General features: G+C 39.4%; 1 protein-coding gene across 3 annotated transcripts; it reads right to left on the minus strand.

The window, feature by feature from the left end:
- Nucleotides 1-1,123: 1,123 nt before the first annotated feature.
- Nucleotides 1,124-22,969, minus strand: map3k20a (mitogen-activated protein kinase kinase kinase 20a). Of its 3 annotated transcripts, none has more exons than XM_029459579.1 (20): nucleotides 22,806-22,965; nucleotides 21,155-21,344; nucleotides 19,354-19,441; nucleotides 16,282-16,383; nucleotides 15,387-15,452; nucleotides 15,272-15,300; nucleotides 14,484-14,621; nucleotides 12,931-13,017; nucleotides 12,414-12,488; nucleotides 12,211-12,317; nucleotides 8,994-9,129; nucleotides 5,717-5,761; nucleotides 5,608-5,638; nucleotides 5,372-5,511; nucleotides 5,184-5,246; nucleotides 5,005-5,094; nucleotides 2,933-3,049; nucleotides 2,705-2,779; nucleotides 2,387-2,537; nucleotides 1,124-2,210 (listed from the first exon to the last, which is right to left on the minus strand). In XM_029459579.1, the coding sequence occupies exons 2-20, from the start codon at nucleotides 21,311-21,313 to the stop codon at nucleotides 1,489-1,491; spliced, it is 2,421 nt and encodes an 806-aa protein (XP_029315439.1). In that variant the 5' UTR covers nucleotides 21,314-21,344; nucleotides 22,806-22,965; the 3' UTR covers nucleotides 1,124-1,488. The 3 variants fall into 3 exon arrangements, with proteins under 3 accessions (XP_029315439.1, XP_029315440.1, XP_029315441.1); XM_029459580.1 differs by lacking the exon at nucleotides 22,806-22,965 and adding an exon at nucleotides 22,040-22,315; XM_029459581.1 differs by lacking the exons at nucleotides 1,124-2,210; nucleotides 2,387-2,537; nucleotides 2,705-2,779; ... (4 more) ...; nucleotides 5,608-5,638; nucleotides 5,717-5,761 and adding an exon at nucleotides 6,734-8,198 and having other exon boundaries at nucleotides 22,806-22,969.
- Nucleotides 22,970-23,426: the final 457 nt, after the last annotated feature.

Consider the following 23,426-nt stretch of genomic DNA (forward strand, 5'->3'; position numbering starts at 1 on the left):
CAAACGTATTAGTATATGTAGACTTTAAGGGAGTGACAGCGTTGTGTCTTCCATGTACTTTGTTGTGGCGCGAGTTTTTTATTTGTGAATTTGCATGCAAGGCGGGTAAAATATTGAGCTCTGTCCAACTATGAAGCTATTATGAAGTCTAACTCTAGTCCAACTATTTAAGAGGTCAAATGTTGAAAGATCTAAGTTTAACTGTCCTTTCACTTAATAGCAGACAGGACACACAATATGACTCTTTCTTCGGACTTTATACATTTTTTATATTTCAGTTACACTTTATGTGGTTTACAGTTAACAAAGGAAATAAAGGAGGGCTATTTATTAGCAAAGGAAATATGAAGACATGGGAATGTCATTTATTAAAACTGAATAATAATAAAAGATTGCACTAAAGACAAATGAGATAAGACAAAAACATAAACTTCAGGAAGTGGATATGGTTGAAGCAGGAACACAATAACAAGGCTGGGGTGGGGCATACCAGACCTAATACAACTTTACAAACTTTAGAAAACTACTTTATACTATATATATATATGTTAATATGTTATACTGTTATAATATATATACATATACATATGTATATATATATATATATATATATATATATATATATATATATATAGTAATGATACTTATTGTCTGTATTGATATAGAAATATAATATAACTATATATATTATAACACTATAACATATTAACATATATATATATATGAGATCATTTATTAGTCTGGTGTATGTTTATATACACTATATACTTTGCTGCTACTAATCACATATCACCACTATCACGTTTGCGTTATAATTTTGTCTCTAATTGCTCCTGTATAGTTTCTTTTTTAATTCTATTCTTATTTCAGTTTTATATACTTGCCTATTGTTTAATTTGTACTTTCACTATTTATCTGTACTTACTTCTGTCCTTCTGCTGCTGCAACAACCACATTTCCCCACTGTGGATCGATAAAGGCGTATCTTATCTCATCATATATGACCATTGTCAAACAATGCACTCAGTAGATCATGTTATATTTATGCGCCAAAAATACTACACAGAAAGAGACACACTAAAGAGACAACTCAGATTTGAAGAAATTAACATTTTATCTTGGGTAAGGGTGTTATAACAGTTTATTTGATTACTTGAGAGAAACTGGGCTGATAAATAAAAAATAAAAATATGCATCTATAACACTGGGCACCACCGGCTATTTAATAGAAGGAAGAAAGTGAAGAACAATGACTTAATTGTCCATTTTTGTAATAATAATCACATAAATCATTTATATTAACACGACAGGAGCCCCTTTTTAAAAATAAACCTTATGTTCATACATATATACATCATCATAGGGCATCAATGAGATTATTTTACAACAAGCAGTTCATTTTTGAGCATGTAAACAGACATAATTCATATGTAAAACCATTTCACAGCATACTATGTAAAGAAGCTGTCAGTTCATGTGTGGCCCACATTAAGTTCTTCCAGCAGCACCGCGTCCTCCCCTGCCCCCTCTTCTCTGTCGACCTCTGACTTGTTTATTGTCCTGACGTGGTAATCTTTTCAGTCGCTCCACTTTGATCCACCCTCCATCGCTGGCTTTGGCCCCCTCTTTCTCCTCACTGGGGTTTTCTGTCACAGACAATATACCTGGTATCATGGAGGGGCGGCTCTGTGGTGTGACACTGTAACTGTTGGACCGTGGCCTCCCTGGCTGTCGTGAGGTTTTGCTGGTTTTATTATGAATATAGTTATCTCTAGTACTGGTCCATGCATGGCCCCTGCCCTGCCCCTCTCCCACAGTTAATGTGTTGCCAAAGTAGCGGTTTCTGCGGTGGTCGTGCACCACTCCAGCACTGAGTGGGCGCTCTCGTTCCCTCTCTGAGGTGCTCTCTGACGTAGTGCTGGAAGGGCTGCTGCCCTTTGACCCAAGATGGAGAGAGGAGAGTTTGGCCGACAGGCTGGTAGTTGGCGAAGAACTGCGTGAGTCAACCCAAGGAGATACACGGGCACGGTTTGGAGAGCGACGCACAGCTGCAGCATAAGAAAACCCCTGACTTTCATGTGCAGACAGGAACTGAGGCAGAGTGCGGGCGTCAGAGCTAGTGAAGGCAGTCAGAGCAGCATTCTTCGACAGGGTTTTTTGGGTCATCAACTGCCTCTGCCTTACATCGTACATCCATGTGGGATCAATATCTGAAAAGGAAGTTATGCATTGATTAAAAAAAACAGGAGCATTCTATGTTTAATACTGTTAAATATACTTGTGATATCTTGAAATGAGGAAATTCAACAGCAACAATCTTTATTTGTGCAGCAGTGAATTGCTCCTGCACTCTTCAGGTCATCAGAACTATAAATAAAACAATTACCAGAGTTAGACTTGTCCGTGGGGCTCCAGTCGATGTTAGCCGGTGTTGTTTCGATGACCAGCTCCAGAGTCTTGATTTCATCTTGTCCACCACTGTGACTCCACGCCACTGGACAGCTGTGTCTGGTCGACTTTGGCGACTTGACATCATTCTGAAGTCAAAAGAGAATATCAGGAAATGTAGCGTTGAAAATATGTACACTTGTTTTACAGGGTTCTGTGATTGCATTTGATGCATTTTCATATTTATATTTCAAATGGCTAATGTGTATATTTGCTGTTTTGTGAGGCGCCTCTCACAGCTGCTGATATGACTCACCTCATAATTAACTGTGTAGTCCACTTTCTGGTTCTGCTCTATTCCAACGATCCATTTGTCCATCACAAAAGGTGGCTGCATTGCAATGACATTAGTTCATAAAAATCTGACTATGGTAACCACAATACAACAATCCTCTAGATGTAATGAAACCAGCTGGGTCAGAAACATAGACAACATTCTGCATTGATTAAAAACACGAGTGGTCATGTGGGTTTCTGACGACACCTTAGTCATCCGCAGGATTTCCACATCCTGTCGATTGGCATTAAAGATGACATCTTTGATGTAGGTCACTGAAACGTCATCTCCATCAAGCTCCATGTACATTTTCCATTTGCAGTCCTTGAAAGAAAGAAGATAATGGTGAGAAAATGTAGGTCTGGTCTGGTGCATTTAGATACAACACATGATTGAATGGCAAAGTTTATAATTGCAGTATTTTTGTGTGGAGAACTTAGTTACTATTGTATATAAACCAACAGCACAACCTAGAGGTAGTTTACTGGTAGTGGCCAGTTATTGGCCACAAAGCCTCATAATGTAGGGGGAGGACAGAAATGATAACTAAACATATTATAAATAAATGCAAGGGGGCAAAACACAAGAAATTATATCAAATATAATTTGTATGCAATATGTTAAGCATTATGAAACACCTTATTGAGAGATTGTAATGGAAATCAGTATACTAATGCCTCAACGTTGTGGAGAGACTTGTTACATTTCATAAAATTACTGAAACAGAGAGATAGAAAAAAATGACAACGGTGGAAAATATTTTCATGTGAATTCCTTGTCAAACACTATATGATCCCGGTTTCATATGTTGGAGCAGAAATCTGTTTGGTGGTAGGTGATAAGGATGAAGCTTTTTCCTCATGAGTTGCTGCATGCGGCACACATCAAATCCTCACTAGGAGGCATAAATCTGAACAATTCCCCAGCCCTCATCTCCTGCATACTGAATGCTGACGAAGCAGTAATGATTCTGCCAATCCCCAAAAGCCGGCCACGAAGCCACAGGTCACCGCTTAACCACACAGGGTTCATGGCACAGGCCAATCCATTGTGTAGTGATCACAGAGAAAGACATCAGAGGAGTGGCACTAACACACTCGTCTGAGGAGCCTTCGCCCTCTCCTGCATCATCCCCAGGGGCTGGAAACAGCTCAAAGGGGAAGCTTCAGCAAGCCTCTGGCTCAGAAACACACCAGTGGCCCCGCACTGGCCTGGTGTCGGCACTGGACAGTCGCACCGGGGCTCCCAGGTCCATGCTAGTCTAATCACTCCAGCAGAAACAATGTGTGGTAATGATGCCTAGGACCCGAGTGCGTCTAATGACAACTCATACATAATTCAGCACCTTTCACTTGGCTGCACGGTGATATCCTCATTAGTAGGGGACCCTCAGTGGCTGTCAGATGGTGGCCGCACAATCGCAGGCCCTCATTTTGTCTTTGAGAAGTGCAGCTGCTTCCATGACATCGCCAGCAAAGAGGGGCGAAGGAAAAAAAATGCAGTGCGGGTTTGTTTTATTTAGTGCAAAAAACCTTCCAGTTTGTAAAAACAAGGCTGACACGGAACCTGACACCAGGCAGGGGAAAATAATTAGCTCTCATTTTCTCAGCCTCCTGTTTCCTTCTCCCTGCTGTGTTTTCTACCCACTAAACCACCACATGTCAGAAGAAATGGGAGGCAATTAGCAGGCTCGTTTCAGCCCTGCCGAACACACTGAAAGAGGACTATTTATGATGGGACAATGAACAGCTGAAAGATTAAATAACGTTTGCCTTTTAAAAAGAAAATGACTTCTGGCTAAATGGGCTATTTTTGATTAAATTCAAACAGCAAGTGAAGAGCCACCCTTTCTCCACAGTTTGAGACCCAAACAAAGGGCTGCGAGCGAGGCGAGGTGGATGTGGTACATGGCTGAGAATGAAATGTTTATTTGTCTGGCTTTATGCATGTCTAGTGATGCCTTCAATGGTCAGTGTAACAGCTATCATCATGAATCCTCAACAACAAACAGCTTCAGTACAAGGAGGCTATGGCAAAAACATGATTCTGTACATCTATTAACGAAGTAACAATTATTACCAAACTTATTGAAGATGTTAATAATTAATAATCAAAGTAGATACAACATTTATTTGTTATTGTCCTAAATGTTTTGGTTGCCCTTCACGGTGCAAATGATGAGCTATATGCTCATAGCTCGCAGCTGCAGAATATGGTGATGCAGTCAGTGTGTGTGTGTGTGTGTGTGTGTGTGTGTGTGTGTTTGTGTAAAAACTTACATATTTCCCAGTTCCTGGTTTCCAGTGGTACCCAAACACCAGCTCCAGATTTACAGTTTTACTCTTCTCCACCTGCTTTTCCAGCTCATCCTGGGAAGAAAAGGGAGTATAGGCACCAAATACGCACAGAAAACCATAAAAAACAATTGTTCCCGAAGTAAAAGAAGAAGCTTTTATACCTTCAACAGAGGTGGGAAGTGGACGAACCCAAGGTAATCATTCGTGAGCTTTTCAATTTCACCCTGCCAAAGAGAAAATGTGAGATTTGCTGTGATTCCAAATATCAATGAGCATAGATTAATAATGTTAATTATTTATGGATTAAAAGAAATAAGAAAGTTGTGGCTGATGGATAACTATGCCTTGCCTTAACGTGCATGACGTGACCTTTGGACTTGACCCCCATGTCCCGCATGTCGTTTTCAGTGAGCAATAGCAACATCTTTCCAGTGATGTGATTTTCTTTAAACAGGTCAGCGTACAGCTGCATATCACACGGACCCTCCCCTGAGATGAGACAAAAAAAAGATACACAAAGTTTTTAAACTAATAAAGAGTCTAAATATTCCAAAACTGGATTAAAAATAAAGTAAATGAACAAACCTGCACCAAATATTTGTTGCATCCAGAAATACTGAAGGAATAAAATGGTAATATATTAGTTTTAACAGTAATGAAAATATGAATATGAAGTAAATACTATGATACTGACCACATGCTCCTCTGTCCATGTATAGATGTCGAGGGTGGGCAGCAACTGCATGAAAACAAAAGACAAATAGAAATAATAGCAATAGAATATGGGTGGATACACACAGTATGACACATGTGTATTCATGGAAGACAGATTTTAAAGTAAAAATCACCAGACTTAAGTAAATGTTATTAAAATGGAAAATAGCCATGTTTTCCATGTCTGCAAAGCCATTATTTTTCCGGTTATTGTGCTGTGCGATTAAGACGACTTGCCTCTAATGGTCTATATCAAACCGAAATGTCCATCTGACTGATCTAACATGATCTGTTTGAATGATAAATCATTTATTGCTCATTAAATGTAATCAGGCAGAAACTTGCCAGCCAAAATAAAGATTTCATCATTGTGATCATGAGACTGGTGTGTAATGACAGAAAATAATGCAATGGAAAATTGGAGGAAAGATGACTAAATGAATGAGTAATCCCCCATTCACTGTCTTCTTCCCACGACATCTGATAACAGCGCAGATTACGCTCTGAAAGCCGGTCTCAATAGACAGTCGCTGCCATACATTTCAGTGCAGCCTGCCGCCTCATGAAACCTCTCAGCCCTGCAGCGTTTTCCGCCTCCTCCAGTGCTGGGGCTCGGAAGTAAACAGATTCAGAAACACTCTGCCGCTGCTAAAGTCTCATTGGAGGGACTTAACATCACTTTTCAAGCCGCATATTGTATTTCACAAATGCGTTCTCAAAGAACAATCTCAAATTGAAAATGGGAAGGACGTTTTTTTTGTGTTTATGATATGTGATATGTGACTTTGTGTTGGGTTTAGTTCACACAATTCTGCCCCCATGTGGATTAAGTGGAGTTACAAAGTGGCACAAAGAAGTTAATATCACAAGAAACAGCTCGTGAAGCAATATATTTTACAATCTTACTAAAACGGTATCGGTCATGCTCTGTTCTGTCTTCTGTCATAAAAGGTTTGGTAATAATAATGCAACATAATTCCCATAAAACAGATCAGTAGAGAGTTGAAAGAAACTGATTTATTGACAAAACAGTGAAGGATACAGGGAAATACGTCACATCAAGAAGCTGCTGGTCTTATGATTTTGGTGAAAGCTTGAGGAGATGACAAGTGCGGAGGCTGAATGTTTCTGAAGGGTCCAGATTTCAAACAGGGGAAATGTTAATATTGGAAAGAATCTGGTAATTGTTAAGTGTCTAGTGTGTGTAGGGCTTGATGGCACAGGAGTACAGACGATATTTGAATAGGAATATTAGCTCATGGCAGGAAGCTAACAAGCAACAACACAGGAATACAGAGGATTACATCCTCATGAGACTGACTGATGATAACAAGCGAAGGGGGCAATTTAATGGGCTATGCTCAAGGAAGCATGTCCTTCCCCCAGATGAAGTCTAACAGTAATGCTAATACGATTTCCTCTACTGTAAGTGCAGGCTTATATTCAGTTAGACTGTATGGTGTTATACTATATGTCAAATGTGTCTACAAAAGGACGTCGTCTATTAAAATCTATATTTCAATGCAGAAACATTGTTATTATTAATTGATTGTTAAAATATAAAATATATATTTTTAGGCCTAAGAAAGAAACCTGTCTTGAAAAGTAAAAAGTAGAGAATGTACAGTCACACAGCAAAGTCCCTCTCCTGCTGTTTTGAACGTCGTTGGAAAAAAAACATGTACTTTCTCATCCTGATAAGAGACTGTGTCTCAACAACTGCACTCCACCACATCCAGAACAAATTGGCCAATCTTAATGTCAGCAAAATGTCACTTCATCATAAAAGCCTGGCCTTCTCTAAGCAACTGGCTCATGTGGATCTTTCTTCACAGCATGGCACTACACATCCATAACATTAGGCATACGGTAAATTACATCAATAATTTCCATAGGAGGAGGGCTACAAATATATTCTATAATATCGTTCTCTGCTACATTGAGCGATTTCTAAATATAACGTGAACAAAGCAGAAGGAATAGTAAGCCAAGATGTGTTTTTCTGGCGTTTCTTATTGAAATGATCAAAATAATCATGACTTAACAAGCAATTCATTAAGAAATAGTGCTTCCACAACACCAATAATGCATTAAGTGAGATTACAGTATTCAACAGATGCAGCTGTGGCAACACAGAGCGTCGGAGAGCTTTATTCACTGTCGTCAGACCAAGTGAAGCGTCCCATCCCCAGAGTCATGTTGATTTTGTGTCCTTCTCTGACACTGCTCGACACGGAGGAGTTCTGTCTGGCCTGCATGTTGACTTGCATGCCAGAGTGCAGGACAGGCCGGCCAAAGTCCAAGGAAAACATGTCCTCAAAGCCTTTCATCATGGACTGCAGATTCACTTCCTCATTACTGGAGGATGTGATCTGACATGACATCTGTGCACTGTTTGATTCCTCCGTCTTAGACTGATAGAACGACTTAGCGCTTATCTTTTTTGCCACAGGTAAGAAGAGCTGAGAGGCAGAGACAGGTGGAGAGAGGATGGACACAGGGGTGAAAAAAAAGAATAGAGGATAGAAATGAAAAAGAAATAAGTAATCAGTTTTAAAACACAAAATAAGTGTAAATTAGAAAAGTGGACACTTTTAGCCTCAACCCAAGAAGGAAACTAAAAGGTAAAGAGAAGTTAACAGAATAACGGAGAGGTAAAGAAAGGAAACACAGGAAATGATTTCAGTGTACTTGATTCAAAGGTGTTCAATTAATCTATAATGTACACTACTGTGGCATTCGGTCACACAGTTCTCACAAAACAACCATGTTCACAGAAACACAAAGTACAAACAATGAGAACCAGAATATAATCTGTTGTGTCTTTGCATGCATACAATACAAGAAAACAAAAGCAAACAGCAACGCCGTGAACTGCAGTTCTGCAACGCTCACAATTCAACATGAATTCTAGAGGAAAATGCAGCATTCACTCTGTGCATCACGATGCAAATGTACTTGATGGGCAACCATGCACTATACTGCACATACATGAAGTACTGCCAATAATAAACACTGTCCATAATGTTCTCACAAAGTGCTTTCCCTTTACTTCTCATTCACTGCTGTCCTATTTCCATGTCACCCCAGAGGGAGATCAGGGGAATTCTGTCCCTCTCCCAATGGGATTGAGAAAACACGCACGCGAACAGCGGTGTTAGCGTGAGGTGCTGCTGCTGTGACCACTTGACAGTCGGTGGTAGCTGACCTGAGGGTGAAGGTGGACCAAGGTGGAGAGGGGATAAAGAGGAACTCACCGGGCTATTGGACTGCTCGATGAGTTTGCGCTCCCACATCTTTAGACGGCGCTCCCGCTCCTTCAGCTCCTGCTCTTTGGTACTCAGGTCTCTCTCCAGCTTCTTAAGTCTCTCAAGTGTAGCTTCAATCTCAAACCTTCAGTATTCAGTAACAGAACAATGTCAACATTTCACCCAATATAAGTATATGTATTAGAACAAAGAGGGTGCTATACAAAATACTTTAGGATATATTACAAAAGTGAGGAGGCAGTTACTCGATATAAATGATATCTGTCTTAATAAGGGAGGGGAGGATCAAGGGTTGGGCCAGGAGGGTTTTTTAATGTAATCTGTGAATAAAATAGTGTCTATCCAGCCTGCACCCAGGAGCCGTGCACTGCCGTGCGTGGGCTATCTTCAGTTAACTTTAATTCACCAAATATCTCCACATTGAATGTATATCATATGTCAAAGCCTGGCATTAATCTTCTTATTTTTGTCAATATATTCCATGAAAACACCAAAACCAACAATGTCCGTCCATCTCTCAATACTTCCCTGTCTGTGGCACTCAGCCCCAATGCTTCCTAATAAAGATCTAAATCTTTATGGAAGTCTATCTTATGTCCTTAAACTGCTGGGTGATGAAGTTTTTAGCTAAAATGTCTCAAACAGGATTAATAGTGCATTTATTGGCAACTATTTTCTGCAGCGGATATATATTTTGGAGCACAGCAGGACGGTCATGATTTACGTGGGATGACTACAGTAAACTACAGTGATGCTGTTCATTGACATTTAGTCGTCCAGTGCAAAGCTGTGGCTCATTGAAGTGCTTCAACCCCTACAAATCCAGTTTTCCTTTCCTATTTGTACTTAAGCTTTAAGGTTAACTGACAAATCGTACAAAGGTGGCAGACTCTGTGGGTACATCAATAATGCTTGGTGCTTCAAACAGTCAAAGTTGATTTTTTTTTATGCAAGCCATATTATCTGCCCAGAGAACTCACCAGTGTTTTTGTTGCTGCTGCAAATTTAAATTAATTTAATTTAATGCACTATCTTTGATATGTTTTGTTATATTGTTCTTGGGTAGGATGCATACTACAACTGCATTTCATTGTGCAACCATGTGTTGCAACAATCCAATTAATGTAAATATTTGATATCTTTGAAAACTTTTGGATTTCAAATAGGATTCGAAACGAAGTTATGTAGGTTCGAACGATGTTTCACTGCACAGCAGTTGTTTGTAATGAGCGAATCACCGACAGGTCAGTGTAGATTCAGATGTTAAGGAGCTCTTAGCTTTAGTCATTGGATTTGTTGACAATAAGAAAATATTAAACATCATCAGCTTTAAACTGGGTTGTTTAAAGAATAGAGAAATGAGTCACAGTGAGCAGTGTCACATACTAAAACTTCTGAAGCTTTGGATGCCAAGGACAGGGCAATGTCTCATGTTCACTTCACGTTGGGGGGAAAGTTTGTTTTGCCCAGCAGGTGGGGCTGCACAGTGTGTCGTGGAAATCCATGCTGAGCTTCAGCCCAACAAAAACTAAGTTCTCACACTTTCTGTTAATAAACACATGTAGCCCAGGCAGGAAAGCCCGTCCTAACTCCACCCGGCCCTCCGGTCCTCCACCCCAACGCTTCCCACTTCAAACAATTTCCACTCTTGCTCGACTTGCCAAATCATTTGTTCTCTTGCCTACTACATTCCTGTACATTGCAGAACTCATTTTATTTTTTTAAAGAGTTTTTTAAACGGTCTTTTCCTAACAGTTGCAAGATGAGCACGAAAAGTCTGTTCTTATTCTTAAACTGGTCTGATACAGAGTGTAAAGGAGGAGTCTGTTTAGCTTTTTCATAATATTGTGTCTCTAATATTTAAATAATAGGATCACACAATACAAAATATTAATTTAGTGGCTGTGAGAAATGAGCAACTATTGAATTGTATCAGCTGCTTTTGACGATTACACTCTCAGAGCGAGTGCTTTGTGTGTACACACAGGTACAGGGAAGTCTGTAAGTACTAGGACACTGGATCTTACATAAAACACAGACTGTGAGGATGAAGTGGGGACTCTCCCCTTCACTGTTAAGGTGCTTACCTCTGCAATAAGAGCAGCTACACAGTGAGTACAGTGTGTACTTTAAAATGTCATGTAGAATGCAGGATACTTGTTAGAAGTCATGCATTGAAAAATGTACCTAAAATAATTCATCATAATCAAAATCTGCAAAGCAGCTGAGGTATCTAATACATGTAGAGGAGTAAAAATGACAATATTTTCTTCTGAAATGTAGAGGAGTTGAAGTATAAAGTAGCATTAAATGGAAAAACTCAAGCAAAGTACCTCAAAATTGTACGTACGTACCGTACTTGAGTACACAGTAACATTCCACCACTGATTCCTATGTTGTGCGTCCAATATGGATATGAACCCTCTCAAATGAGCATCAAGGTGAAAGTTAGCGCTTTAACCTGATAGAAATAGTTTAATTTGAAACCTACAGTATAATTCTTTGGTAATGCAAATCAGCCAACTGAGAGAACTAGTAATAAGCCCAACAGATTGCACTGCTCTGAGATCAACAGACCATCTCTAAGCTTCTGCTCTGATCACCTACAAGCCTCTCCTTCTTTCAGCTAGCTTCGCTTATAGGATCAAACCTCTTGAGCAACAATAAATGTGTTTTTCTGTGTCACACATTCTCAGTTTCTGTTTTCCAGCAGAATGGAGATTGACTCCAACCTGCTCCACCTGCAGATGGCTGCCTGGACATGATGCCACCAGAACAACTTCTGAGGAAAAACCTTCAGAGCACAGACAAGCCCCGCAGAGAGGCAGACAGAGAATAAAGTAACAGCTGAGACTCAGGCTGTGCTGAACATCACCAAACCTCCAGCTGCTCATACAACCCAATTAAACACTTCTACTTGAAAAAGATGGTGATTATTTTTAGGGCCTTATGGGTAAAGAGAGGAAGTATATCCAGATGGATGATTCTTTGGAGGTTTTCATGCCTTTATGTAGTTATCAGTGTAATTATTAAAGATCTATATGCACGATCTCAAGTCCTTTTTTGTATTTCACGGCCCCCATCAGCTACATTTCCACATCATTCACACAATTTGCACATTTCCTTAGGCTGAGGCAGTATATTGGTGAAAAAGGAGAGTTATAAATACATTTACTAGGCCTGGGAGAATGGCTGATCGCATTACCTCCATTCAGCCTTGTTGTGAAGGAAAGAGTTGCACTGTTGAGGAAGTTGGCTGTCATTAGACATGGACTCCAAAGTCGAGAGGATCTGCTTGAACATTGGCCTCTTCTGAATCAACACACAAACATTTGCTCTGTATGATACAAATGAAAACATACATATGTTGTCACTTTGCATGCTAATGTGACTTAGCGGATCACTCACTTTTGGCTCCGTTGCCCAGCAGTTTCTCATGAGCTCAGCAAAGCTGGCAGGACAGCCGCTCGGGATGGTTAACCTCTGAAACACACACAGTCAGATGTATGATGAGCTGAAGGGGTGCTGATTTAAAGGAATAGTTTGAAATTTTTTGGAATATATGCTTGTGCAACTTCTTGCCGAGAGTTAAAGCTAAGTTAAACTAACCCTTTGCAGCCTGTAGCTTCATATTTATCGTACACACGAGAGGGGTATCCATGTTCTTATCTACCTCTCGACAAGAAAGAGTACTTCCCAAAGTATCTCAAACTATTTCCTTAACGAGATAGTTTACACCTATGATCCGAAGCGAGGACATAAGGTTTGAATAAAGAACAATGGTGTAACAATGCAGTAATTCCTGGCTGATACAGTATATATCGATAAATATTGATTCAGGGTAAAGGACGTTTTCTTTATCAGGGATTCCCCAGTTCCAGGGTCACTGTTTACGGTATATACGCATAATCACACACTGGAGTACCTCATTTTTCTCCACCACGAGCCAGGCCACTTGTAAACCTTCCAGGCCTTTGAATGGTATCTCACGGGTGAGCATTTCCCAAAGCACCTGTCACAGAAGTAAAGAGGCAAGGTCAGTGAACAGGCACAACTATAATACTGAAGCATATGTATACATGTATGTGTATGCTCTGCCAACATACACAATATTTATGTTTTGCTCCACTGAATTGGCTTTCACAGAAAAAAGATATAAATACATAACTATTGCTGAGCAGCTGCTATCTGTTTCTATAGCATGTGTATTCACGTAAACATTTTAACCCTTTTTACGTCTTTCTTGGAGGCCAAATACAACATATATTTCCAACAACGATTACGATTTCTGAAGCACAACAAAAGTATTCCCTCGATAATTTAGGCGCTTCTCAGTTGGTATTCAGCAGTGTAAGAAATAACAACCTGCGTCCACATCTTTAAAGAATTAGATCCTGAAAAGGTGGAGGAGAGCCATTTCTCAAACACCCAAGGGCTCTACTGTACATGTGTTTCATATTTTTGCATTTCTGCATTTGCCAGCTGCCTCTCATTACGTGTATGTATTTTACTTGAGAAATCAGCTCCTCAGAAAAGTGTCTGAGCAGAGAAAATACATACTTACTGTAAATCTGAAGTTCTTTCGAAGCACCTCTTGCAATCTTGTCTGTTTAGCTTGTACAATCCTGCCTACTATATATCTGAGGATATATATATATATATATGTTGGGATTTTATATCAGTAATTTACTTTGCATAATAGGATCTGCACTTTTTAAGCTGAATAAGGTCAACTGGTTGCCATTTTGAAACTACTTCTGAAAGTCTTTCGACAGAAACTTCATAAGAGTTTCAAGAAGAAAGACTGTTTCTAATAGTGTCTACTTCAAAGGTCAAACAAATGTCTACTATCAAGAGAAAGAAATGCACAAATGAAAATATAAGTGGGACTGTTTGACTGACAGCTGTTTTTTAAAGCATGAGTGACTGCAGTGCTACAAGTACTGAACATATTTGAACATATTCGATTTTACATGGCAACATTTCAAGACTCAAGACACTTTTGTCCTGAGGTATGTTTTGTTATTAACTGTTATTAAATGTTAATAACTGCTCTAAAATAAAATATCATTGAATTAAAAAAGTGTTTTATAAATAGGTCAACTCAGGTGTTGACTCATCATCATCATCATCATTTTGTGATCTTTGATTTGCCATGACATTTTCACTGGATTTGAAGACACAAACTTCTCAGTCAAAACATTCTTAGTAAAAAGTTAAACTTAGGAACTTTGTGTAAAGAAGCTAAACGTATATTTTTACAGTCTAAACTAAGTATACTCCATTAAAACTGCTTGTCTGCTAGTAGACTCCATCTGGACCTCTAAGTTAGTCGCTGAGACCAAGTTGTAACTTACTCTTACTTATGAGAATGTTAACAACTGTCCTCGACACTATAAGTCAGTCAGATGGTGCCGGCTCCTACTCTGAAGCAGGCAATATGTGAGTATGTAAGAATATTCCCTTCTTGTCACTCACCACGCCGTAGGAGAAAGTGTCACAAGTCTCAGACACAGGCAGGCTCTGGATCACCTCCGGAGCCATCCAGGGAAACGTGCCCACCAAGGACATGTGTGTTGTGTGGGTCAGGAACTTGGATGCCCCGAAATCACAGATCTGAAGTGACGAAAACAGTATCATTGCAACTAAATCAAAAATGTTTATTATGGTACATCCACCATCAACAGAACGATGCACTTATGGAACACTAATCACCAACAATGCAGATTTGGCTGTAATAATCTGCAAGTGTGCATCTAGTGGTGATCTAGTAGATGTGTCACGTGTGGGTATCTACTGTACTGTAATCACAGCTTGAAGGCCTGTACTAAATTGATGTTTTTGTCTCTGTGATTTGGCACACTGTGCTCTTGTTTGATTTCAGAAATTGTGGCTGATACATTGGATTCATACAGAAGCAGTTTCAAAATATGTCTGAAGTTACTGAATAGTTTCCCAATAATTCCATTTATTTTCTTGCAAATAAAAGGTACAATATATTGTCTTGAGTATATTTAGCCTCATCCACCAAAGCACCCGCAGTAAAACACATCGGTAATGCTGGCAGTGGTTTCTTGAACATGCTAGGTTAGTCACTGCCCTCTTGTGTCCACATACTGTAGGGAAATAACAGGGCAGCATTTCATTCTCATATTCCTTTCAAATTCTGAAACGTTCAGCTAAATATCACCTCATCAGAGCTCATTGTGCAGTGAAGTGTATCTGAGATTAAACCCTACAGGGTATAAGTCATAATGAAGTCCTACCTTGAGAACCTTGTCTGCGGACACAACAACTGAAAGAGAAAATAAGGTTTTCACTTTAAAGAATATGTAGCATCCATGTGTATACAAATTAAGATGTTTTGGATACAAATCTTACCATTCCTGGACTTTAGGTCTCTGTGGATCACCTTAACTGGGGCCTCTGAATGTAAATAGTGCATTCCTAAAGTGGAATTACAGAGACATGTTTGAGAGGCAAATCGCTGGCAACTCCTATATGCACTGGTGGCTCAATCACATGAGAAACATAATGCATCGATCATCCTGTTTGAAGTAGCCTACTGTATGTGCAGTAGCAATGAGGGAGACCTTGAGTAGAAATGTATACTAATTTACTAATGAGAAAAGCCAAGACTCATTGACTGTTGTTTATTTATATTTACATGTATGTACAGTGCCCATGCATGCTTAAGCACACATACTGGTTATCAGCGTAAACATTAATAATGATTGCAACAAATGAGGACTTAAACCAGGAGCAAAAAAAGTCAAACATTTTTGAAACATGTTATTACTTTCTGTGGCTGTTTCTTACCACATTTCTGATTTAACCTTCTGACAATCTGGGTTTCAGACCTCAGCACACCATCACATTAGCATGGGTTTGAATGAGATGACTCAGCATAGTGCTGCTGTCTAATTATCTGTTTTAGGCCCTTGATATCATATTTTATAATATGTTGAGATACTTACAGAAACTGAATTTAACAGGACTACTTGTGGCAGTTTTTCAAATTCTAGCAGCTGTCTTTGTCATATTTTAATTGTCATATCAACCGCTATCTACATTTAGTATAAATTATAATTGTTTAATTGGATTTTTGTAAACCGTAACAAAACTAAAGCAAAAACAAATACTTGCAATGACTGACCCCTTCAAACATAAAGGCTTTCAATGATCAAATGAATACAAAGACACTGTTGTTGGCAGGCACAATTGTTTGCTATTATTTATTATATAATCAAGGAGAAAAAATTATTGTCACATTTACCTCTGGCAATCTCTGCAGCCCACGTCATGATCTGCCCCATGTCCATTTCCTCACTCTCAGCGCTGGACAGGTAATCATACAGCGACCCACCACTCGCATACTCTGTGGAGAAATGTGCCCATGTTTGAGTTTGTATCATTGGGAGCGACTGACGGTTTGTGAAAGTGAAATGTCTTACAGTGACAAAACCTGAGGCGTTACATTGTACAAATAAGTGCAGTATGTGAGAGCATTACGTGAAAACAATTGACAATTTTAATTCTGCCAGACGACTCCTGGCAGCCGACTGACAGTGTTTTGTTTACAGATTGCTTCTGTCACTGACTGTCGCTGAGGATGAGCTCAATGTACCACTGACTGTAACTGAACACTATGAGCCAGTTCCCTCGGGAGCTCACATGCTATCAACTCTATCAAGAACAACAAGTCTTTCTGTTGTCTTTTTTTAAAGTTGAATTCACTTCAAAAGGCGGCACTTTTTATGGTTCTTGATAATAATGTTTGCAAAAATCACACACAGATGAAGCTTTCATTAAAAGGAAAGATATGTAGAACAGGAAAATCTACATGTTTTACTATCCGTAGAGTGCTTGAATAAAGATAAACAACCACTATCACACCAGCAGGAAACCTCTGTTTGTGCATAATAACCCAATCATGGCCCAACACAGTAATGTAAACATGCACCGGCGCCAAGACAGAAGACTAATTAACAATCATAAAATGCAACAATGTGTTTTATTATAATGAGCCTGGATTTTGCCTGGCTTTTTTTATGTGCATCGTAGGTAAAGCTGGCTGACGGAAACACGCAGAAATAAGTTCACCTCACTTCACCTGTGCGTGCGAGCGAAGACTTGTCTGCTTCTGCACTTTGCATTTTAATACGTTCACCCACATTCCACATTAATGTGTCTACCTGTCGCTCGGATCTAAACGGCGCATTGTTTTTTGTCTCACGTCATAGAAAAGTTTTAATCAGCTTGTGTCAATCAACAAAGAGCCTTGCAGTGTATCTCACAGGTAAATGTACATTTACCACAAAACAATAACTGACCTTAATTCATTATGTTTATGAGGCTGCTGAGTGACAGCAGATAACGTTTAACTCATTCAGGTTTACAGAGACAAACAGCTTTCTCAAATAGGTCATAGATATTGGCTGTTAGAGAGAGGGGACTGCTGTATGTCAACACACAGAGCTGATGAATGTGGACATGACATGGTCAGGATGGCCATAAACATTTTTCCTGTATCTGGTGCTAATTAGATTCTGCTTTGATAAATAGAGACACCAGCCCGCTCCTTGACAACAAAACCCTTCTCTTTTACAGCTGCAAAATACTACAGCAGCTGCTCAGGTGCAATAAGGTTTTCCTTTTTAGCGATCACAACTTTCACTTAACTGTTAAAGGCAGTTGTGTTGGTTTTTCTTCTTTCTTGCATTTAGTATAAGATGCTTTAGAGTAAATATTGTGTCAATAAATGTAATGCAATGTAACAACAACCCTGTTTGTGGGAAAGAAGCAGATCTCAGTTTGATATAAAACACCATAATTACATTTCATTTATTGAGAACAAATGTTCAAATGCTCTTTTATTTATCAGTTTAATTGACCAACGGAACAAAGAACATCCGTTATGTGTTTAAGCTGCGCTGTGGGATGTGTGTATTGTCAACATGCTCAGGATGTGAGTGAGGGCTGCTATGACTTTCCCTGACAGTGTGTTCGACTTTTTCCTAGAAGTAGAGAGATCTTTGTGGACAAGACATTAAAATTATATGACCTGTGGGGAGTCACAAGGTTTCCCAAACATGCAGTAATCCAAAGTAATACATAAAGTGGTATTTCTTCATCCATTCCAAAAGGCTAAGAAGTTCAACCTTTGATGTAGTCAGTCGTCATGTTAAGCGCCTATAACACCGCTTCCTATGTACATGTAGGCTGAGCTCTCTGTAATGAACTGCTGCTGTAGGGCTGCCTGGTGGACTTTCAACGGGTGGTGCTTTGATGTGTCAATGAAAAGAGTTTAGTTTTGTTGTTCAGAAAGAGGAAGTGCTCTTCTTTTGCTGCAAATTAAATCTAAATCACATATAGATTTGAAATAATTAGTTGAATAATTTTTTTAATGTATTTATCAAGCAAAATGTTCAAACGTTAGCTGTTTCCTGTGAAATGTGTGTATTTGCTGATTTATATTATTATATTCTAAATTGAAAATCTTTCTGCTGTTGGTTCGACAAAACAAGAAATTTGACGACCTCACCTTGGCTTCTGGGCAATTGTGATTAGTATTCTTTTTTTAAAGATAATTATTTTGCTATTTTCACCCTCATTAGACAAGTTGACAGTGAAGAGGCTGACAGGGAACGAGGAAAGAAAGAGTGGGTGTGACCCGCAACAAAGGTATACACCAGATTAATCATAATCATAAAGGTAATTGGTAGTTGCAGCACTTATTACATGTACTATATGCTACCTGTGTAGTTAAATACCATTAACCTGTGATTTAGGGCATCATCAGTAAAGTACCGCATAACAACACTTATATATGCAAAACTGCAAAAAAGGAAAATTAGGAAACTCTGTCGAAAACTAGAGCGTTGGATGACAAAAGAAATCAAGTTGATGGTCTTACACTAAAATGTGGAGGTTTATCATTACAGAACAAAAGAGGCATGAATGCTATTACAGTACAAAACACAACACAGCAGAAGAGAGAGTTTAAAATACAATCAAACTTAAATTACAAGTGAAAGTTTGTGCAGAGGCATCGAGGGCCCCTTGCTACATGAGCTGTATTCTTCTCAGTCTCTAACCTAAACACACAACAGAGGCCCACAACTACTGTATCAATGTGTGCACTTCCTGAACCCTGTGGCATTCACTAATGCTTCCATAGAAACCTCTGCACCATTCAGTGTCGAGCAAACTGCAACTGATGCAAATAGATTCAGCTGCTGTGTTTTCTATCATGATGTAGTGTGGCAGCTCTGTTTGATCATCGTCGAGACAACCTGTATTTATAACACGGTCAATATTAATGCTTTTTAGAATGAAAAGATCTTACCGGTGACGACTCCATAGTTGGGAGCCTCAACAATCGCGCCACAAAACTGGATGATGTTACGGTGGCTGAGGACACTGAGGATTTCAGCCTAAACAATAAACACACAAGAGGAAAACATAACTGGAACTTTTTCATGATAATGGAAGTTGTTATACAAATGTCTTGACATAATTATATCAGTGTGTAAAGAAGCTGGAGTCTGCAGTTACAGTATGCTACTGGCCAGTGGTGCTTTGAGCTAAATGCTATTGTCAGCATGCTAACATGCTCACAATGTCAATGCTAACATGCTGATGCTAAGGAGGTTTAACGTTTACCATGTTTACCGTTGTAGTTAAGCATGTTACCATTTGGTAATTAGCACTTCACTTAACACATAGTACAACTGAGGCTTTTGGGAATGTCATTAGTTTTGCAGGTATTTGGAACCAAAGTACTGGACAAAGTGAGATTCAGACCTGTTGATGGCGCTGGATAAGTAAAAGGATTGGCATCATGAGCGGGACGTGATGGTTTGTACCAAATTTAATTGACTAACCATCCAAACGAACAAACACAAATGTCAACTTCATAGTGGCGCTTGAGCAGGTGTGTCAAACATAAAGGGCCACACTGTGAAATGAGGATCACATCAGGAGCCAGACATATAGCCTATAGTTTATTGACAAAAAACCATGAAGTCATTGATTATATTGTTGCATGTCCCATACAGCCTTCTCACATACAATTTGTTCAACATAAAGCCCTCAAAACGTCAACTGACTTACATTACAAGTAGGCTAACATACAGCCAGCATGCCAGAAGGCTAGGCTGTATGGACGTGTGAATTACATGATCAAAGATATTTTACTTTTTTATTATTATTAAATCTCCCACATCACATAACCTTTGACTTGTCATATTCATGCCCGTGAAACAGGATGGTGTGGGCGATCATCTGCACATAAAACCCTAAAATGACAGATCAATGTTGGCATGCTATTTAGCCACATAGGTCGGCTGCCATCTTTTCTGTGATTCAAGTTCAGCAGGACTTCTTCAGCTACAACGAGGCGGGTCAAAATGTATTGAGAACCTAAATTGATGAGGGCCAGATCAAAATTTAAGGTAAAGTCCCTGACTTTTTAGGGTTCATCATCTGGAAACTGTGGATATCTGCACAGACAGACATGATAGACATGCCATCCCTAGATCTGAGCCGCTAGCTTGGGACTAAAAGTATATATAAATATATATTAACATAACAGACTGGCCCAGAAAGATCATTGTAAAACTATTCCTAGAATGAACAGAAACCTGACAAAACCAATTCATTTGATTGTAGCCAAACACTGTAATTAAATAAACGATTGGTTCAATGTGAAAGGATTACATTATTATTTTCACTTAACAATCATCTCTCCAACACTTGAGTGAAGTTGAATGGATATCTGTGATCTTTTACACTTTCATAAAAGAAACCATGAATCACTTTCTGAACATCCTATCACAAGCCAACACATGTAATACAATTTCCCTGAAAAGATTTCAAAGATAATTCTTTTTGTGTCTGTAAGACAATGAGCCTGAGCTTTCAAAGTAATCTCAAGAACAGTCGCTGCTGTAATTGGGCCAAAATACATTCTTTCATTTGGAAATACTGTTTCTTTCGTGGCACATTTCTGAAAGAGGGGGTGTATAATGACCATGAGTGATGGGTACAGAAGTCACCACATTCCTCTAAATGGGGTAGCAATTAAAATGATTACTATACTGACAATTAAAAAGTATATGAAAAGCCCAGGCAATTATGACTCCTACCTCGTTTTCAATTTTGAGCAATTTCTTCACCGCCACCTCTTTGTCCTGGGAGATCCACCTGGCTCGGTACACACTCCCGAAGCTGCCACCGCCACAGTTCTCGAAGAAGTGGATGTCATCGAACTTGATTTGCACGAAGGAGGCGTTTGGAGACAACATCTCATAATGACACTCAGCACCAACTCTGCTTCTGCATAGGGGTTACAGGGAAGGAAGGAAGTCTGGTTCACTCAACAAAGTCCTGTATGCTAAAACAAACGTACTCCTGTCTCCTGCTGTGCAAGACGCTTCAAAGAATAGCTTCACTCTGAAACAGCCCATTTGAGTGTGTGACTGCAGGTAAGATGAGACTCCGACACTGAGGCTAATTCTGTGTGATAACCCCGGTTTTAGCGCTGTCATTTACCGACCCTCTATTTCCTCTGCTCCACACACACTTCCCTATCATCAGTACCAGTAAGCAATGAGCTCAGGGTCCAGACTCTGCTTGTATAAGGACGATGGCATGCCTGGTATGCTGTGATCATGCAGGCCAAAGTCACACTCTATTCCAGCACGGTCTACTGTGTTCGGTACAAGTAAGGCCACAAGCAGAGAGAGAAAAACAAATGGACTGTCTCTGACTGTTTCAAGACAAACACATGGAGAAAACCTCATATTCTCTAAATCATACATGCAGTATTTGTGTAAACCAGGGTTAGAAACTAAATGCTTCCAAACTGGAGTCCATACAAATTGATTATCACATCCTTTTGTTTGTCTGTAAGAGCATAAAAGCATCTTGTAAAAGACATAACTGCATCATTACAGGAAATTGTAGCTCTGGTATTGTTCATAGGTTTCCCATTTTAAGCTGAGCAATTACGGCTTTTAAAAGGCTGTTACCTGGGTCTTCATTGGGATTGCTATCCAGCCCAGCGGGAAATGCCTCCATTGTCACAAAGGGGGGGCATTGCTTTCTGCTGATTTACTTGTATGCATGCTATACTTAGCCTCACAGCAATCTGCTCAGTGGACCAGCCCACAGTATTGTCTGTCCACTCAAGAAGCCAGGGTTACTGGGATATGGTAGCACTCCTGCGCTCCTTCCTGCCAGTTCTCACTTAATAGCAAACACTGCAACAATAAAGGCCTGATAGCCATATGTCAAACCACAGGTAGTCACTGTAATCAAAACTAAATGAAAAATAAATCACACAAAGCTAGAAGATAGTAAGCATTTCACATCCAAACAACCAGAAGTGTGGTCATTATCACAGACACATCCAGATGTTGATATCACAATGTTAAATAGTAATCAATGGTTTTACAGTACATGGATATTAATCATGCTCTTAGATTATTGGGGTAATGTGCATGACTACATGGTTTTATAAAGACATGATGCACACTGCATACATTTCACATCATTCAAACCTGAAAAAAAGCCAAGGTTATAGTTTACTGTATCAACAATTATGAGAGGAGAACATAACACGCACACTGCTTTATGTCTCACACCCAACATATACCTGCACAAATATCATGTGTAGGCCTACTGTACATTATGAACACGCCCGCCATAATCACTGTTCATATTCACATGGATGCCTCAAGCTATCATGTGAATACTGTATAACGTGTACACATTAGACATTGTAAACATACATACCCGACATTAAGGGTGAAGTTTTCGTCTTCAGGGCAGCTCGTCGTCGGTGCAAGTTACAAAGTTAGAAAGTGAATAGTTAGGGAGTTCCGGGAAATCTCATGTGACGTTTTTCTAACGTCTCCACTGACTCCGCGGTGGTTTTACTGGTTGCACAACTTCTTCCAGCAGCTGGCAACACTGACTGGAAAGAACTTTTTCACAATCACGATCCTGATGACAACAGCTCCCCCCGCCGGAGCAAAGTGGGACAGACTCCGGGGTCCAATGTTGTTGTTGTTCTACGGTCCTGGGACGGTGGTGCTCCACAGTCAAGGTCCCTACTAAAAGGCTTTATAGCTCTGTCAAACGTTACTGTGTTAATTTTATCTGGTTGTATTGTTCTGTTTGTATGCATTGTATACACATGAGCTTGCCTCATTCATATTAAACCTCTTCAGTGGTCGAAAGTAATTAATTACATTAAACCAATTACACGGTACTGAACTCAGGCACAATTTTGAGTTACTTCTTCTTTACTTGCGTAAAGATAGTAAATACTATGTTATTATACTCCATTGTTATATTGCTGATATAGTTGTTGTTCTCTTTACTCAATTACTTATAATTTATTTGACAGATTTT

This window comes from Cottoperca gobio, chromosome 21 (assembly GCF_900634415.1).
Source record: "Cottoperca gobio chromosome 21, fCotGob3.1, whole genome shotgun sequence".
Classification (NCBI taxonomy): Eukaryota; Metazoa; Chordata; class Actinopteri; order Perciformes; family Bovichtidae; genus Cottoperca; species Cottoperca gobio.

What these genes read in the sequence shown, in the direction of transcription:
- map3k20a (XM_029459579.1), bottom strand. Translation starts at nt 21,313, where the DNA reads ATGTTGTCTCCAAACGCCTCCTTCGTGCAAATCAAGTTCGATGACATC. An exon ending in AGACCTAAAGTCCAGGAATG is followed by an intron (nt 15,301 to 15,386) that starts GTAAGATTTGTA and finishes TTTCTCTTTCAG; the next exon opens with TTGTTGTGTCCGCAGACAAG. An exon ending in TCGAGCAGTCCAATAGCCCG is followed by an intron (nt 5,762 to 8,993) that starts GTGAGTTCCTCT and finishes GTTTTCATGCAG; the next exon opens with TTGCTGCCCACCCTCGACAT.